Source organism: Nanorana parkeri, unplaced genomic scaffold (assembly GCF_000935625.1).
Source record: "Nanorana parkeri isolate BGI_ZX_2015 unplaced genomic scaffold, ASM93562v1 scaffold811, whole genome shotgun sequence".
Lineage (NCBI taxonomy): Eukaryota > Metazoa > Chordata > Amphibia > Anura > Dicroglossidae > Nanorana > Nanorana parkeri.
Window position 1 is genome coordinate 301866 of NW_017307079.1, and position 19608 is coordinate 321473.

The 19608-nt window shown below is 41.0% G+C and overlaps 1 protein-coding gene across 1 annotated transcript in view; it reads right to left on the minus strand.

Annotated features, from left to right (window-relative positions):
- KIAA1107 (KIAA1107 ortholog) overlaps window positions 1-19608 on the minus strand; it is a 60475-nt gene that overhangs the window by 16066 nt on the left and 24801 nt on the right. The window contains exons 9-14 of the mRNA XM_018565085.1: window positions 19235-19320; window positions 18236-18338; window positions 9888-10070; window positions 7516-7653; window positions 1626-1755; window positions 373-434 (exon numbers count right to left, since the gene is read on the minus strand). Of these exons, the coding sequence (XP_018420587.1) occupies window positions 373-434; window positions 1626-1755; window positions 7516-7653; window positions 9888-10070; window positions 18236-18338; window positions 19235-19320 (702 nt within the window). The remainder of the gene's footprint in view (window positions 1-372; window positions 435-1625; window positions 1756-7515; window positions 7654-9887; window positions 10071-18235; window positions 18339-19234; window positions 19321-19608) is intronic.

The window sequence follows — 19608 nt, forward strand, 5'->3', positions numbered from 1 at the left end:
TCACTCCAAATTATACCACATACATAGAAAATTAATGATTTTAGCAAATCAGTCTGTATACTAGAATTTGGCAATATTCACATTAGCAACACAGGCTTTGGGTGGTCAGTATATTTGACACCTATACCCGTCCTTATAACAGTATATCATCTTATATTATCCATACACTATTCTTTAGTTATCCATACAGCATTCTTTATCAAACACAGCCTTCGGGTGGTTGGTATATTTGACACCTATACTTGTCCTTCTAATAGTATATCCTCTTTATATTTATCCGTACACCATTCTAATAGTATATCATCTTTATATTTATCCGTACACCATTCTTTATCGCACAATATTAAATAACCAAATATAGTTCAGATTTACCTGGGAACTAGTAAATGTGGGCTTCTTTGCAAGTCTTCGATCATCCCCTTTATCAAAGGCAGCTGGAGAGTAAAAATAGACTTAATGGTTAACAAAAATAAACAGCAATATACGGCCATATATCTTGAGCAATAACAAGGCTGGTGAGGTAGCCGGACCAGGAGGGTGAATGTGATTATTTGAAGCAACTGTCCTTTAGAAATGTACTACTGAAAAGCAGCTGCCAGGAAATGGTGCACCTGTTTTCTTTTCTTCCTTACACAATACTATGCTGCAAACGGTCCCCCCAGCAGTGAAGGGGTCAGTGATACAGCAGCAGCATACACTGCAGTAACTGTGTCTTACTATACTGGATTAAGGGGGAGATTTCTTCTGGGAAATACATACATAAAAACGGGAAGTGCTAACGTAGAAGAGATGGATGAAGAAAGCTTTTCCTAATGAGCAGTGCATGTAAATAATTTAAAAATAAAAGCTTTAAAAGCAATTATAAAAAGATTGTACGGACCGTGCCCGTGTGGTATACACAAAGACGATCAGCTGGCTTGCATTATGTATGAGAAAACATACATGCAAATGATTTTGTGCATGAGCTGTAATTCTATTGGTGTTTTTTTTTTTTTAGACACTGACAGTGGTCAATTACTATAAGTGTGTGAAAACAAGGATACCACTACTAGCCTGTACTTGAGAGTTCCTGGTCAATGGGGATTTAAATAAAAAGCTATTTCAGCAGTAGACGTGCACATGGCACTTCTACCTATGCATAAAAAATAACAGATTCTGCATGAAGCTTTTTGTGAATTCCATGCATTTCTCAAGGTACATTCAAAAGCATCACCAATACTGACAGTAAACGGGTCTGTTTTTGCAGATGCTTCATATTCGGGCTGTTAGTGCTCTGTATTCTGTGTTGACCATGCATACTGGAAAATTCTATATTTCTCCGCAAAAGGATAACCAGACATCATGCAGATTACACCAAACACTTTGATCAGGGGGGCAGATTATTACTGCAGCGGGGTTTTCTTTCAACCGTGTTCAAAAAGGCATAACATTTACGGCAATTGATTCTTCATCTCATTATAAATAAACGAGGAAAAGCATAACAAGGATATTTATGCAAATACTATTGAATAAAAAGACTGAGCCCTAACAGAAAGCATGAACCAGAGAAAAATGCAGTTGTTTTTAACAACATCAAGCAGCACATTTTATGAACTCTGTAAGCATGTAGGAACGAGCAGACTTACCTGCTTGTATTTTGTCCTGATCACCCGGCCTCATCAATTTCCAGCCCTCCGTGTGCCGTACAGCATAAAAAGACTGGACCAGGAAGCTCCACAGCTTATCACGCAGAGCTTGGATCTTGCACGTAAAAACCTATGTTCAAGCGACAAATCAGCAGCTGTTCAGGGGGAACATTTCCATGGCAACCAGTCATTATATTCCTCTCTCTCAGAAATCTACTTACTCCCTAAGCTTTGTCAGTGATGTCATCACACAGACTGTATGACTGCCTACTGGAGGGAGCGTTACGAATGGCTTTCAGTTCTGCAGCATTAGATTATACAACCGGTGTGGATATGAAGCTGCTTTGTGACAGACGGTGGAAACGCCATCTTAAACACACTGGCTTCTTTGCTTGTGTCATTCTGCCGGCTGACTGCAAAATCAAACACTCCTGCGAGCAGCTGTGAATGCGATTAGGCCAGCAGCTCTTCTGTTTGTTTCATTTATGTTATTACAGGTTTGTCCGCTACGCCTTCACATCATATTTGCATAGTAACTCACTAAATACAGCTCGCATGCAAAAGCAGCACATAGATCTCCAACAGAATAAAACACAGCATTTCACAAAGCAGCCCACATTTTGTTTTTTTTACCCCCATCATACTACCTCTGTATGAAAGCAGACAGCAGAGTATTCCAAGTCAGGCAAACGTTACAAATGCAGGTCGTGTGATTTAATACGATCATTGCGCAGCGAGAGTGTATTGTTCTAATGGCCTTTTATAAATCCCCTAATCTCTTTACTACGTGAGGGCCTTGGGACTGCTGTGCTATTTGTTACAATGCAGCAGCACAGAAGTGGTTAACTATTTACCATGTCTCTGCAGAACCAGCAGCCATCTAGTCATGCAGGACGTTTAAAGGGAAAGACTTCCATCACCTAGATTACAGCAAACTGGAATGGATCTGAATCTTCTGGGGATAGTTAGCAGTTTAGCAATCTCCTAGCAAAGGGCAGGTGACTCCCTACTGGAGTGTAAGTCTTTTTTTTTTTGTTTTTTATTATGCCATCATCATATGACACAGCTCATTATTATATGACTCGCCTTGATGTGTTTGCCTTTAGTTTATATTTTAGTTGTGTGACAATAATAAAAAATAAATAATACATGGGTTTTCAGCAGGCAGCCTCAGCTGCAGGTGATTATTCTCATAAGCAGTGACGGTTTTATTAATGGACGCAACCTGCAGTGACTTCCTCATGGCTGCAGCTTGTCATACATTATCTGCTGTTACATTTGTCTGCATTGCAGTCTGTGCTGTACAGACACATCTATTAGCTGTGCCATTCAAATGACACTGTGCAACAAAAACCATTTGTGATTCAGTAAAAAGCTGGCTACTTTTGGTGATGACAAAAGGACATGCAGGGACTGAGGGCCAGGGTAATAAAGCAGACACCACATCTTAGCTCACAGAATGCAAAGGTTGAGTGCCATGTTGGCTAAGCAATTCTGGACCCCTTTACACCTTTGTAAATTTATGAGTTTTAGAACTCCATAGTGTAAGTGAAACACAACAAATTACACCACAGTCGCTACGATTTCTGGACCCAACAGAGACTGGGGAATGGGCGCTGGTTGAAATCAATGAAATCCTCTACATGTGCCACTACATTTAATGAATAGCACTTATACGATTTCTTCCAAGTTACCAGAAAGTGGCCAGTAGAAAAAGTAGAAGGCTCAACTAACGACTTGCAAGGAAGTCACCATTTCCATATTTTTAGAAGTCCTGTTTTTCCATGGAGAAATTAGTTTTTAGGATATCTACCTACACATTATAGCAGCAATGGGAGTTTGCTGAACAACACTTGACTACTTCTTCGCTTTTCTTGATTGCCATACTAGTAGGAAAATCTAAACAAACATTCGTAAATTCAAGTAGATCTCCATTAGTAAAATCCAATGGAGCTTACAACCCTAACTTTGAAAATGGCTTCCAACGGTCAACTGTAAGCTCCCTGTGCTTTAGCCCAACCGTCCTTACTCACTATACAAGGCCTCCAAGACTAGGTCATGGCTCTGGACCTGGAAAGCACTCTGCAGCTAACTAACACAGTATATACTGGTCTGAGAAGTGCCACAATGCACAGCCCAGTGACCAAAAGGTCACATTTCAGGTTATTCCCCCAAAATTTAGTGCAGCAGGGTCCAGGCCTGCAAAGCTGCTGCTGAGGATATGCTGATCCAGGTAGCTGCTATGTAGAGACTAGCTGCATCTGGGGTTAGAATTATTGAGGAAAAATCACCAAGGAACAATTATCAGTGGTCTATCAAGTATAAGTCAATAAAATCAACAGCAACATTTTTTTTGGGGGGGAGGGGGGGAAGGCTAGCAAAATAACAGGATTTTTGTCTTACCTGTAAAGTTCATTTATTGAAGTCCACCACAGGACACAGGGAGTTGATTCCTGAATGAATGTGACATCAAAAATCAGCCCAAACAGGCTGTTAAAAAAGTCAGCAACTGAGGAAAAAATAGCGCTCCTTGGTACCGGAGGTCTGGATGATCCAGAAGTGCCCACAGAGTGTCTGCAATAAGGTTGTCCTACGTCCACGTACCACAGCCTTGGGCAACGCACACCCACCAGGCCCAAATAACAACTATCACCTCCAAAAGGGAACTATAACAGAAAGGACCCACATATCAGAGGGCCATCTCAAGAACCTAGTGGCTGAAACTAGCATCTGCAGAGGCCTAAAAGATCACTTGGTACAACTTGGCAGAAGTGTGAACACAGGAGCAGGTGGCAGCCTTACAGATTTGAGATACCAAAACTGATGCTGGAAAGCCCAAAACTAAATGTACTAATGCTTCTAGTAGAGCAATCCTTGACCTGAAATGGGGCAACTTTACCCTTCAACTCATAGGCTTGACTAATAGTTCACTGAATCCAGCTCACGATAGTGGAACGACAAGCTGGCTGCCCCACACGGGAACCCCCAGAAATGACAGTCAAATTTGTAGAGAGTAGTAGTAGCAGAAAGGTAAACATGAATGGTCTGGGACACATCGAAACAGTAGAAAGAAACCTCTTTATGATGTTTAGAAGCAGGACATAAGGATGGTAGGACAAACTGTTGTTTAAGGTGATAGGCAGGGACCAAAGGAAGAAAGCAGACCCTAAGGCTGGTCACACACCTTACAATTATCGTTCGATTTCTTTCGTCCCGTTATCGAACCCCTGTTCGATTTCCACTCTAATACCCCATCATGCACAGACCAATGTAGATTTAGATTATCTTCGTTAGCAATACTAACTGGTCAAATTTCATAGACAGAACGGATTTTCATTTGCGCATGTGCAGTGGTCATGTTGCGATTTATTTCTGTACGAAAACGCCACTAATCCATCGAATTTCGTACGATTCGAAACAAAGTTTTCCAGGCTGACCGATCAAGGAAATTTGCCCAGTTGTACAGTAATTATGACCGTTCACTTCCCATCAACTGGCAGATTTTTGCAAGGTGTATGAGCACCTTAAGTCTCAGTGCAACCATATCCTTTTGGATATGGCGGCAAAAGGCTCTTTACCACAAAAGGCTCTTTACAAGTCAAGGCCACCAATTCAGAAAACACACCTGAAAGATGTAATGGCAACGAGGAAGGTCACCTTGCAGGTGAGTAGGGCCAGAGGGATTTCTTCAATAGCTTTAGGCTGGGTTCACACTTGGGCTTACGTAATATGCACATTTGACACACGTTTTTACTGCGATTTGCGGTCAATGAAATGTGCGACAAAAACGCGTGTTTACGAGGGCTATCCAGCTGTATCCTAATTGATGCACGCGGAAAATACGCCCCAAAAGAAGCTCCTGTACTTCTTTGGGCGTAGGGCGTTTTTCAGCGCGTTCCTACACGCTGAAATACGCCCAGGTGGGAACCATGCCATTGGAAATAATGGGCTTTCACTTGCTGGGCGTTTTACAGCTTGCGATCAGCGCTAAAAACGCCCAGGTGTGAACCAGGTCTTAAAGTACTATTAACCCTTTCGCTGCCAAGGACGTACGTCGTACGGAGCTACAAAAGTGCTTCCAGCTGGCCAGCTCAGTAGCGTTTACCGTAATGCATTCTCTGCATTTAAAGTAAACAACACCCAGTACCTTTTTGATTCCCACAATCCCCCCGCACTCTTACCTGGCAATGGCGCTTGTCACCATCTGCCATGGAAGCGATCCCAAACTTCCTGGTTGCGGGGGAGGATACTGGGGGCAGAGGAGCCATAGGCTCCAATTGCCATCAGTCAAACTGATGGGCGGAGGGGAGGAGCGTGGCCAGGGACCCTATGGTGATTACACAGATTAGAGAAGCAGTGTCCAGGTGAACAGTGCCAAGGTGAGTGCCCCATGCTGGATTCAGTGCTGCTGTTTGGTGCCGCAGTGGCTCTTAGCAACATAGGGAAAGTTGCTAGAAGAGTTGATTAGAAAATTGCAGAGACAATGTGTTCATTACCTGACACTAGCAAAAAAAACTGAGGCAGTCTGGGAGTGGGAGGGGTTATGCAGGACTATCCAAACAGCTTTGATCTGCCAGCATCCAAACACCTGAAGGCAGCTGCATAACCCATCCATTCAAGAATCAACTCCTGCGTCCTGTGATGTATGATCAAGAAGAAGAAGATAAAAAAATATTATAGCAGACCACAGTTACATAACAAGCCAATTACAATTACTTTTTTCTTTTGGTATGTAGTGTGGGAAGGTCTTTTATACAGTGCCCATATCACTTCCCGCTGATGTAATCACTGCCAGAAATATCACTTACAGGGCCCATAAGGAGTCCTCAATGGGTTCTGAAGGATTTTAGTCATAACATCAATACACAAGGGGTGGCAACAACACCAATTAGCTACATCAGAGTGCAGCTTGTGATCACCACTTTCCAGTACCAGAAAAAAAATAAATCAATCATAGAACTTCTTTTAACGTAATGAATGGCTAAGAACATAGCAGCAGGTGGGAGATTTGGAGTTTTTCCCCAGAACTGGGTTATAAAGTTAACGATTATTCCGCCCCCCTTCCTTCAGGCCACAAAAAAAAAAGGTTTGTTCAGCCCTAAGGCCTTGTTCACACCAAATGCAGAGCAGATCCGGTCAGGTTTCTGCACACGCACGCTAGTCTTGTCGATGCATTTTTGGCTAACAAAAAAAAAGTTATTTTTTAAAGTTTAAAATGGGCTTTCAGTGCGTTCCAGGCATTTTTGATGCGTTTGCAGATCCAGAGCACGTAAAATAGGGCCTGCCGCAGTTTTTTTTTAACCTGCTCTGGACCTGCACGCTGCGATGTGAACTGGAGCAAAAAATACCATTGGAATACATTGGACGCAGTTTTGATCCGGTCTGCAACTGATCTGCTCTGCACCTGCTCCGCGCTTGGTGTGAACAAGGCCTAAACAAGACTTAGTAGCCAAGTGCATTTCTAGCCAATCAAAGGGTATTTTTCTGCACTTGCAGGGTGTTTATAAAGGGATAAAACATTAGAAATATTTTGCCATGACATTTTCTTTAAAAAAAAAAAAAACTAATCCCAAACCATAATAGCTTCCTTTAACATTAACATGACAACAGGATTAGCTCCACTTTAGTTTTCAAATAATTTAAAATGGAAAAAAAAAGGGCATTTTAGGAACATACAGAGTAGGCCAATTTGTGCGATTCATTGTGCTATTGTAAATACACAGAGGAAGAACCCGCTGATGGATTCAATTTGCTGTTCTGTAATCGGTGGTGATGGGTGAATAAATCACTCAAACCTGTATCATGTACTGATTAAAAGGTATTACCCAGAGGAGAACATTTGCACAGCTTTCTATAAAATCTAAAAAAGTAAGAGCACAGGGATACTTACCATTTCATTTTCCATTGCCAACCTTAATAACTCTTCCAGAGCCATATAGAGAGAAGAGCAGTTTTCAAATGAAATGCTTTTTTCTATTTCATTAAAAATATGTTCTAAGAGATATGGTTGGCTGCTCATCCCCTGGGCCTAAAATGGGTGAGAGAAAAAATGCACTGCTGTTAGTTTATTTCTGATGACAGAGATGTAATACACCTGAAACAAATACCAGCAAGTTTCTGGGAATGGAATTACTCTTGCAGCTCAGACTTTACCAGAAAAAAATTGAGTGGAGCACCTACTACATTGTCTGCCTGTGCTTGTGGGCCACTAATTATTTGCTGTAAATTCACAAGGGCCCAATAACCAATTAGCTTGCAGCTTATGATAGGGATTTTAGTGAGTAGATGACTCCTGATGTTATGCAATTAGTTGCTGGATTTTGTATTGCCTTAAGAAAAGGTGCGGTACCAATGATACCATACTGGATTGACTGCATTAAACTGCTGAATGCAGAATATGCTGAAGGTGATTAATGGCACCATTCACTGCCAAATCATCAAATATGGGATAACAGAGGAGGAAAACTAATCGCTGGCCATACATTGCATGAATTTCAGCAGCTAACTCAGATTAAATTTGAGCAGTATGTGGCGATGTTGAGAGCACTCTGTTTAGCTGAACAGTAACTGCAGCCAGTCTGTTGCAGTTGCTGTTTATATGCAACGGCAGGCACTGGCTGTCAGAATACCCGCAGTGGGAGATTTGTTCATCCATGCTTTTTTAGCATGGATGGAGGAATCTGTTAGATTTTTTTACATCAAGCCCACAGATTGAACAAAACAAAAAAAATCAGGTGTACGGTCAGCTTTACAGAGCTTTTGCACACTACAAAGTCTCAGAGTGGGTCGCTTACCTGGGAAAGAGATGGATGAACCAGAATGCACTATGGGACATACACCAGCTGCAGCAGGAGGGTGCAAGATGGGACCAATTTGTGGGGGGGAAATGGTAGTTTCCCACATTTAATGAGAAATTGGTATTACCTTTTAAAAGGGGGAGGATGCAAGAGGGGACCAATTTGTGGGGGAAGTCTGTTTCTTACATTTTCTGGGGAACTGGTATTACCCTTTAAAGGATCTGCTACAGATGGCTTGGTGCCAGATACAACAGCATACCTAAGAGGTCTAGTGAAGTCCATGCCCCAACATGTCAGGTGGCAAAAGGGGGACCTACTCAATATTAGGTGGGTGATCATAATGATATGGCTGATCGGTGTACACCTTATGCGTGTCATACATACACATAGCACTTATTGGATAGCTTTAAATTGCACCTTTAAAAAAGGACAGAAAGATGGCAGAAGTCACTGCTGAGTTGTAAAGGTGTTGGCTCTAGGGCCATCATCGTGCTCCAGGATTCACTACCTACTGTGTCAGTGACCGAAAACAATGAAATGGAGTTCATCTTTTTCCAAATTTACTGCCTGCATGTTTGATCAGCATGAGATCCCTGAAACCTACCACCTTTAAATACAAGCCACCTATGGCAGCTTTGATATTTCTATCCTCACACAACCAGACTAGCAATCTTGTCACTGGTGGCCCTAAATAAGCATGCATAGCTAAATAAATGCTCACCTGCTTCTACAGCATTGCTCCGGCCCGCAAGGGAGCCATGCTATAGGAGAAGGTGAGCGGTTTCCTTGCTTTCCCAGCCAAATTGTAGCTTGCAAGTATCTGCCAGTGAATGGATCATTAGTGTAACATGGGCATTGGATGTTCACACCTCTTGTGCTCCTATATATGTTCCATTCCCTTCAAACAGGTATAATTTAACATCATCAGTAAGGAAGAAAAATCCATGGCAGCGAATCTTCACAGCAATGTACTATAGGCAGCTATTAAGATTAAGCACTATAACTATACAGTAAATTGGGCAGTTTTTAAGTGTCAAACAAGTTAACAGGTCCATGCAGCACCTTCAGAAACCCTGAGGTTTGTAAGCAACGAATAGCAAACATTAGCCGCGGCCATATAATGCCTTCAGGTGTCCCACAGCATAGTGCCTAATTATGGGCGTTATAATTAAACACTACAGTGTGAAACATGTCAAGGCATTCTATGACCCCTGCTAATGTTTGCTATTAATTGCTTATAAACCTTCCAGTGCAGGTGTGCTGTATCCACCCATTATTGATTACATTCACATTGGATCTTCAGCCAGGCAGAGCTGTGGTGTTGTTGGCGCATTAACAGGTAGAATTGGGGGCTGGACCCACTAGGGGCAACAAGTAATCTTTTGTTTAAATAAAATAAGGACAGTTGCTGTGGAAAGCAGGAGTATCTTACAAAGATAAAGGCTAAGACCAGAAAAAAAAGTACCTGTAACAAATGGGCAAAACTTTCACTTCTAATGGCTTGGGAGAAGTTTGTCACAATAAATCTCACACATTCATCCTGAAGATCAGATGCTAAATTCCGCGCTCTTTCTGTCCACTTCACCTCAGGAAGACTGCTAAGCAGCCGGTCACTTTCCATCAATAGAAATGCAGCATTCCTGTAGGACTGGAAAACAAGAAAAGTGGCAGGAATTCAGTATGTCTTATAAAAGAAAATCACCTATCTGCATTTTACCAAGAGGCATGCACTAACTCTGACACCGAAAACCTCCTGATGTATCCATAAACATCTATAATAGCTCTGCACACAAACTCTGACAGTAGCACATGTCAACATGGATAATTGCAGGGTGTCTGTCACCAGACAGACTGAAAAGGCAGCTTGCAAAGCAACACAATCATCCACCCGACACATAGACACACAGCTATTAGTCTCTCTTAAGCGTTTCTACTTGAAATACATGCAGCCGAATGTGGTTTAAGTTATATGGAAGTTCATTTGTTTGACAATGACAAGAAAAACTGTGCAGTGTTATCACAAATATGGTGTAAATATTATAGGAGTTGTCTACCACATCAAATCAAACTTTGCCATGGTAGAACAAGGGCGGCAATCCCTTGCAGCACTAATTCTTCAAATGTCAAACCCACCATGAACCAAGCTTTAAAGGAGGAGAACTATGGGGAGATTGAAATACATTCTTCTCCATAATTAGAGTCGGTGTGACACTAAAGCTGTCACACGTCGGCTCTACTCGGGATCTCAGTGAGCACATACCGCCGATCGCAGAGTTCCCGATTCTCTCCCTGCAGAAGTACAGATGGATGTTGGGCACAGCTGGCTCTGCCTCTAGAGAGGCAAAGCCAGCTGTCAATCAGGCGGGGGATGGGGGTGTATCCTGACCATATTTTCATGATCCATCCCAACTGCAGCGCGGCTTTGCACTGTCGGCATATAGCAGGCATTAGCTTGCTATATGCAAAGTTTTGGGTCACAGGAAGACATTGGGGGGAATTTATCCAAACAGGAGCAGACAAAATCTGGAACAGCTGTGCATGGCAACCAATCAGCTTCTCTCTTCACTTTGTTCAGTTAAGATTTGAAAATGAGAGAGAGAGGCCAATTGGTTGTCATGTACAGCTGCTGCAGATTTTGTCTGCTGTAGATTTGATAAATCCCCTTCAATGTATATGTCCTTCTGTGATCTTAAAGAGAACTATGGCCAAATAAGGCTGGCCCATAGTTCTATTAACAAGTTAGGCTCCATTCACACCTAGGCAAGGCAACAGTGTTTTTGCGCGTGATTAGAGAGGAGGGGGGTTGATTTCTGCACGTGAAAAATGCAACGTGTCACACATTTTCCATTGAATTTGTATATTTCTTGTATGTAGCTAAAGATCTCATGTTAAACACTCTGCTCCCTTTCCTGTATATAGCTAGAGATCCCATGACAGAACATACTGCTTCCTTTCTTGCATATAGCTAGAGAGCGCATGCTAGAACACACTGCCCCCTTTCCTGTATATACTGTAACTAGAGATCCCATGCTAGATTCAGAACATCCCTGCTGACGTGCAATTGCCATGTGAAAGGGCATTAAAATCTCATGCGTCATTTCTGGTTTACAGAGGAAGCAGTTTGCTGCATCATATTATAAAACATCCTTTTAGATTTTTTTTATTTTTTTTTGGTTTTCCTGAATAAAACTGGGATGATGAATTAATGAATTGATGTCATTGACTTAAGCGACATCAAATAATTAAGCAAGCTCAGGTTAATTCACTAAGCAAGTCAGTGCTAAATATGGAAGCAGGCAAACCTTTGCTACATGAACTGGGTCAGGTTTTGAAGTTGAAACGGTTTTCAGTACACTTCATGTGTATATAACATGCAAGAATATGCTTATACACACCTAAAATCGGTCAGATTAATGGCATGTACTAAAATATAGTGCAGCAAACTTTCATAAAACAGAAGGCACACGATACAATTCCTAAAAGAATCATTTTTATTTTACATAACCAGATAAAAAAAGCTTGAAAAGAGGACTGTAGACAATACAAATGGTAGCAACTAATCGCATAAACAGCCCCCACATACAGTATAACCCACTTTCTTACAGTGGGCTTTGACTCACCAAAACATCAGCAAGATCAAGCAAACATTTGCAGGGTTATTCACATAAGGGTGAAGAGTTTGGAGAAGGCCGGAGAAGGGAACAATCTTGGACAATATAGCTGAACTGGACAATGAGCTAAATTGGAGAATTTTTCCAAATCAGCCATTTTGGCCTAGATTGTTCACTTCTCCTGCCTTCTCCAATCCTTTCACCCTTTTGTGAATGGCCCTGTTGGTTTTCCCCATCCTCCTCTGGCCTCTTTGAAGCCTTTTAGTGCGATTTTATATTTACGTAAAATGCAAAATTCATTTTAGGAGTTGCTGTTTCACATTCTTATGTACAATGTAGCCCCTGAAAAGTTCCAGGATTGTTTTTCCATACATGTCCATAAAAATTCTCCCCGAATTATTCTGTCCTCAACTTTTGAACCAGGATTATTATGAGGGACATTATTAAATTGTTTAGCAAGATCCAAACACGTCACATGGACAGCATTTTCAACATGTAGATTAAACCTTCCCTAATAATATAACCGATTGTGTTGGTTAGACATCACCTTTTTGCTCACGATTCTATATTTTTGTCTTTCCTCAGAATCTAAAAACATTTCCACCAACAGAGGTCAGGCTTACTGGTCTACTTACCTGCTTCTACCCGTTTACATATTTTATGTATACTTATATATACACATTGATGAAACAATTCTCTCACATGACGGTCTCTTCCAAGCAATGCACCCTCTCTGCTGTGCTAAACAGAAAGAACTTCATGGGGTACTGTAGGTTTTAAAATGTTAAATATGGGGTGTAAAATAGGGTTTGCAGTGTGCCCGACCCAGTGAAATAGGAGAGAGCAGTTATGAAATCAGGCCTCAAGACTATCAATTAAGCTCAGCATGATAAATTACTAAAAACCTAATTCTTTTAGCACATGTGAATGGATACTAATTGGACTGGGTGCTGTACATTTTGTTTAGGCTCAACTGTACCTCTTCCTGTGTTAATCTAGAAATGCTGAATGAGAAGTAGGAGATACATCTCACTACCATTAGGAATGAATTACCCTGTTTTTTAGGTTTTAGAAAACAAAATAAAAAAAAAACAATTGTTTTAGTTTATAGTGGTTCAAATCAATATAACCTCACTGGTTATACGGTCTCACTGCTTTAAAGTCATAAAAGCATATTCAATAATTTAAAAAATACTGCAGATATCTAGGAGCACCTGCACATAAATCGCAGTGGCCCCCCAATACCCTTGCTGTTACAGCAGAACCCTTGCCAGTACTAAAAAGCAGTCAGCCCTTGTTGCTACCACTGCCCCCATTCCTTCTGCCCTATCACTATGATAGGCTGCCTTACTAGCCAATAGAAATGCACAGATGGCATGAGGGGGTAGATAGGCATTGTCAAAATTTTAGGAAGTGACAAAGCTCTGCCTTTCAGAAATGCAAGGTACTTGGTTGTAAATACAGGGTTTTGGAGGAAGCCATATGCGGGCTTCAACTGCTGACCTTCTGAAAAAAACTGCTTGAACAGGACAGGGTTTAGTCCCCCACTAGATATTTCCTGCTCTTTGTTATCCCAATAGGAAGATCTAGCCCCACAATATACAGTTGAGCTCAAAAGTTTGCATACCCTTGGAGAATTGGTAATATAGGTACCATTTCTAAAAGAAAACATGAGCGAGCAGGCAAAACTAATTTCTTTCATTTCTTATGGGATTCATATTCAACTATAAGTCATAACAGAATGGCACAATCATAAAACAAAGCATGACAACAAATAAAAAAAAAATGAAATGACCTCTGTTCGCAAGTCTACATACCCTTAGTTATTTATTGCCCTCTTTTAGCATCAATGATAGCGTGTAGTTTTTTGTAATAGTTGTCTGTTATGCCCCAAATTCTTGCAGGTGTTATAGCTGCCCGTCTTGGCAAAATGCCTCTAGGTCATGCAAAGTCTTGGGTCGTCTTGCATGAACCGCACACGTTTGAGATCTCCCCAGACTGGCTCGATGATATTAAGGTCAGGAGACCGATGACCACTCCAGAACCTTCACCTTCCTGTAACCACTGGAAGGTCAACTTGGCCTTGTGCTTAGGGTCATTGTCGTGCTAGAAAGTCCAAGAGCGTTTTGTGCAAAAGAATGCAAATTGTCTGCCAGGATTTTCTGATAACTACATGGCTGCATCCATCTTGCCATCAATTTTTCATAAGATTCCCCGTGCCTTTAGAGCTACCACACCCCCAAAATATCGGTGAGCAACCACAAGGCTTCACAGTGGGGATGGTATTCTTGTCGCTACAGGCCTTGTTGACCCCTCTCCAAAACACAGAGCTCTATTTTAGACTCGTCATTCCAAATTAGTGTGTCAGAAGCTGTGAGGCGTGTCAAGATGTTGTCGGGCATATTGTAACTGGGCTTTTTTGTGGTATTGGCTCAGTAAAGGCTTCTTTCTGGCAACTCGACCATGCAGCTCATTTTTGTTCAAATATCGTCGTAGTGTGCTCCTTGAAACAACCACACCGTCTTTTTCCAGAGCAGCCTGCATTTCTTCTGAGGTTACCTGTGGGTTTTTCTTTGGACCCCGAACAATTCTTCTGGCAGTTGTGGCTGCCATCTTCCTTGGTCTACCTGACCTTAGCATGGTATCCCCAAATGTTCCACTTCTTAATAAGTGATTGAACAGTACTGACTGGTATTTTCAAGGCTTTGGATATCTTTTTTATATCCTTTCCCATCTTTATAAAAGTTCCATTACCTTGTTACGCAGGTCTTGTGACAGTTCTTTTCTGGTCCCCATGGCTCAGTATCTAGCCTGCTCAGTGCATCCACGTGAGAGCTAGCAAACTCATTGACTATTTATACACAGACACTAATTGCAATTTGAAAAACCACAGATGTGGGAAATTAGCCTTAAATTGCCATCTTAACCTGTGTGTGTCACCTTGTGTGTTTGTAACAAGACCAAACATTCCAGGTTGTGTAAACTTTTGATCAGGCTATTTGGGTGATTTCAGTTATCATTACGATTTAAAAAGGAGCCAAAAACTATGTGATAATAAATGGCTTCATATGATCACTATCCTTAAAAAAAAAAAATTTTTTTTTGCATGATCAGTCAGGTTTTCAATATCAATGCAAAAATGTCATGATTCCTGCCAGGGTATGCAAGCTGCTATTATGATTTTAAATGGTCACAAACTAGTATATCTTTTGTTTAGGGTGTGATGGAAACAGCCACTCTCAAAACTATGCCATTTAACCTCTTCCCGACCAATGACGGGATTATACTGTCACGATCAGTTCATTAATGACTGGTGAGGTGATAATCCCGTCATGCAGTATGAGCGCTGGTCCATGGAGGGCCAAGCGCTCATTGAGTCACTGCTGTTGTTGGGTCCCTCGGGGTCGCAGGGAGACCCCTCAACAGCAGATTAGGTAGTCCCAGCCCTGTGATCACAGCGATAGCCAAATGCTGTGAATACAGAGCGGTGACAGCCAGAAAGGCAGTTTGCAGCTCACTGTGTTGTGCAGCTGCGATCTGGCTTAGTGTGTTACAAACGGATACAAAGAGAATACTGTATTCTCCTCAGAGATACAAAGTATCAAAGCCCCTGTAAAAAAAAAAAAATAATAAAAAATAACCCCTTAGTGCCCAAGTTTAAAAAAATAACATTTAAAAATAAAAAGGTTTTAAAAAAATAAAAAGAAGTTCAAGAAAAAAAAACACCGGTCCTGAAGGAAATACTTGAGCTGCAACTGCTAACACTTTTTTTTCTATGCTAGTTGTCTGGCTGTTAGACTGGCCTACTGAATTTGATTATTTCTGAGTTACGGACCTAAAAAACGTATGCAGATAAGGAGAAAAATTAGAAGTTCCTACCTGCACTTTTTCAGGTCAGGGATTTAGAAAATATTATGCAACTGGGTCACCATGACAGCCAAGCAACTAGCATTTTCACAAGGAAAGGTGATCAATGCCAACCTCCATGTTCAGCAGGATTACTTTAAGGCTGGATTCACACAGTTAGGTTGCAGCAAAGTATGTTATGCCTAGTATTCTGAATGGCACTCCAACACACCTTTCCCCGTGCACCTGTGCTGAAGCCCATTAGGAAGTGAATGGTCTACCTTAGTTCAGCATGGAACAAAGCACATTAACGCACTGCAAAAAGTGTAAATGGGTTCTAAAGAATAAGTGCCCTTTGGACACATGTCAACCCCGATCTCTCGCCTCTGTGCCAGTTAGTTATACAATACCATACCAGAAAACCAGTCTCCATTGTCTGGCCTGTGAAACGCTTAATATCTGGGCAGCAAATTGTTATCTTACATGTATGACCTTTTCCTGGGTACAGACCAGCATATAAAAGATTCAGCTCCCGGGTGTAAATTAGTAAAGAAGGCTGGACAGTAAAGACTCTAGCAGCACCATCCAAGGTACGGCATTACAAAACAATTGTTAGGTACAGGCAGTCCCCGAGTTAGAAACATCCGACTTACATAGACCCCTACTTACAAACGGAGGCTATTACTGTATAGCAGGGGGTCCCAGGCTGCAGCGAAAGTGTACTGCGCAGCATTTCAGTATTTATAAATGCTACCACACTCAAGCCGACGAGGAGTGTCGGCCTTTTTGGGTCTGGTTCCTAGTACTGTACATACATTACAAGAAGTCGGATCTTGTTAGATGTCCAGCGAGGGGTTCCCGCCTCTTCTGGGTCATGGTGGGTTTTTACTGCTGTCTGTATCATCATTAGAAAGATGTAATCTCACTTCTTGCCCTTGAGACAACAAATTTACCCCTTAACCCTAGGAAGGGAAATTCGCTCCTGTAAGAGTGATCATGGGAAAAAGGTGTCTCCACTGAAGCTTTAATCGCCAATCCTAGTTTCCACAACAACCCAAAATTTCCAAAATCCAATTGTCACAGGGACAGAAAAGTGAGGTGAAATCTTCTGAGCGGCACACACAGCAAAACAAACGTTACAGGGGGTTCACCCTTCCCTATGCTATCCAAAACAAAAAGAATAACGTTTTTTTTGGCTGGAGTTACTTAAAAAATTTTTACCTGTTCCAACTTGCATACAAATTCAACTTAAGAACAAACCTTTGTATTTCAAAGTTACAATAATTGGAAAATATAAGGAACAAAACACCTTAGAATTTGTAGTTGGAAGAAATCAATCAGATGAAAAATAACCTCATTTTACAAGGCTGTACAGTAGTCACAGTTTAGAGAGCTCCAAAAACTCTACAATTGTGTTTTTGCAGACAAAAAGGAAAAACACACAGAGTTAATTCAAATGTATAAAAACGGTAACAACCAATGTTATTGCCCAATAAGATATTTGCTTTTGTTATATATTTTCTAGAGCAATAACAGCGGGAATCAGATCGGATGCAAACGGCAACTCTTCCATTTCCCCACTCTAATTTACCATTCCTGCAGACAGTATTACTCTTTATATCAACAGCCTGAAAAATTAAAAACAAGCTAGGTTTTTCCCCCATTAAGTACAAGGAGCATATACTGTGCAAGTATTAACAGTACGATTCCTGAACTCAGTACCACAGTGCAATAACTAGATTTAACCAGCGCTATACCATTGTCACATTTATTGACATTGTCACATTTATTGACAATAAAAGCAAGCTGACAGTGTTGTTACAGCACATTTTAAAACATGTCAGTCATCAGTTGACACTGGGCTTCAACAACTGGTGTAAAAGGGAATTAATTTTGATCCTAGAGGCACTGACCTACATAAATCGGAATCACTGAGTTAGCAGTTCATTTTACATTTGGTCTAAATAAACAGATTGTAAAGTGTGGTTAATCAAACAAGCTGCGGAAGAAACAGCTTTCAATAGTCAAATCCTGAGTGCACAATTTTAAAGTTATTTTACACATATGGAATTACAGGAGGTTTCCACTAAGTCGCATAACAGCAACGAGAAAGACGTTTGTCAGGGCATATAAACGCAGGGCAAATCTTGATACGCTTCAACAATATTTATATGCATGACTACCTGTGTCCAATTTAATGTTATAAACCCTCATCTTATGGGGTGGTCAAAAGCTGTACTGAACAAGCAATACATGCTACATGACTGAAACTTTAACAACCCCTAACCACCAGGAAAATACATGCTTTGCTGAAATACAGAGATACAGAATTACAAAAAAGCTAAATTGTACTTACAAGTGACTGAACTAAAGCAGAAAGGCAGCTGTTCTGCAGATCTACAGGTAAACTGGCAAAACTTCTTTCAGACCAACATTTCACAAAATACTTCTCCATCCACCTAAAAAGGACATTGAAACAATAAAGGGGAAAATGTATTTTCAAATAAGTACATTTTATTAATGTGTTTCATCCTGGTCACGTACATGCAAGATCTCCCACATACATTAGATGCGTTCAGGCTAGTACCATAATCCAAGCACACTCAGGACAAGAAAACACTACAAAGCCGTCTATGAACGTACAAGGATGGCTCCCCCAAGAGGGAAACAGTGATCGGAATGGGTTTTTCTAAACTGATTTATCAAGTGGTCCCCAGGACAGCAGACTGCCACATCTGGGAGGTCGCATACAAATGAGACTGTCAACTGATGTGGCTATATCAGGCAACTGGCATCTCCTGCCTATGAGCAGCTTCAAGTGTACGTATAGCAGAAATGTGTTTGTTGCCTAGAGATACGCGGACAAAAAGTTAAGATCCATTTGCATAACTGTGCTACGGTAATGCTGGTTACATGCATTGTTGCTGCCATTTATTTGTTCATAAATGTGTTTATTGCACACTGCAACGCACAGTAAAGCACTAACCTGCTTTCTGGTGTTCTGGTGTTTTGCGAAACTTGGTGAAATTGCAGTTTTTGGTCAATTGTGGTGCATTTAAATAAACGGGCTGCCTTAACGCAAGGCATGTGAACGCATTAAAATGCATCACAACTAACCACATTGGTTTAAACGGGCCCTACAACTAAAACAAAAAAGGTATTTAAAAGACCTGTCTAAATAATTCCTAAAATGGTAAAAACCTTCCACTACCCCCCTTTTTTTTCTTTTTAACAAAAAGGCAAGTGCAATTATAATAGCACATAAAACAGCAATCTGCCAGCACAGCCAGACACAGAAATTCAATAAAGGTAAAGAGCAGTGAAGCATGCCTGTAATGTACATGAATATACTTGCCTCAAACATGAGGTATACAATGGCTCTTCTCCTACAGAATAAGAAATAGCGAGACATTCTAATACGGACTGCTGCATTCCAACAGGCTGAAATAGAAAAAAAGAAGCATTTCTCAGTACAGCCAGTAACAAAAATAGATCTATCATATCATCTAGAATTTATTTCCTAAATGCTTGCAAAATAAAGGACAACACAAATCAATTGATGGAATATTATCTGCAACCAGTAAGTCTGCAGAAGTGTTTCTGTGATGTTTTCATCCCACTGACAAGAACAGAAACAAGATTATTGTTAAAATGGAACAAAAGACCATCTATAATTTGGCAAGGCTGACACTCCCACAGTATGATGTTTACTAGATGGGTAAAGAGCAC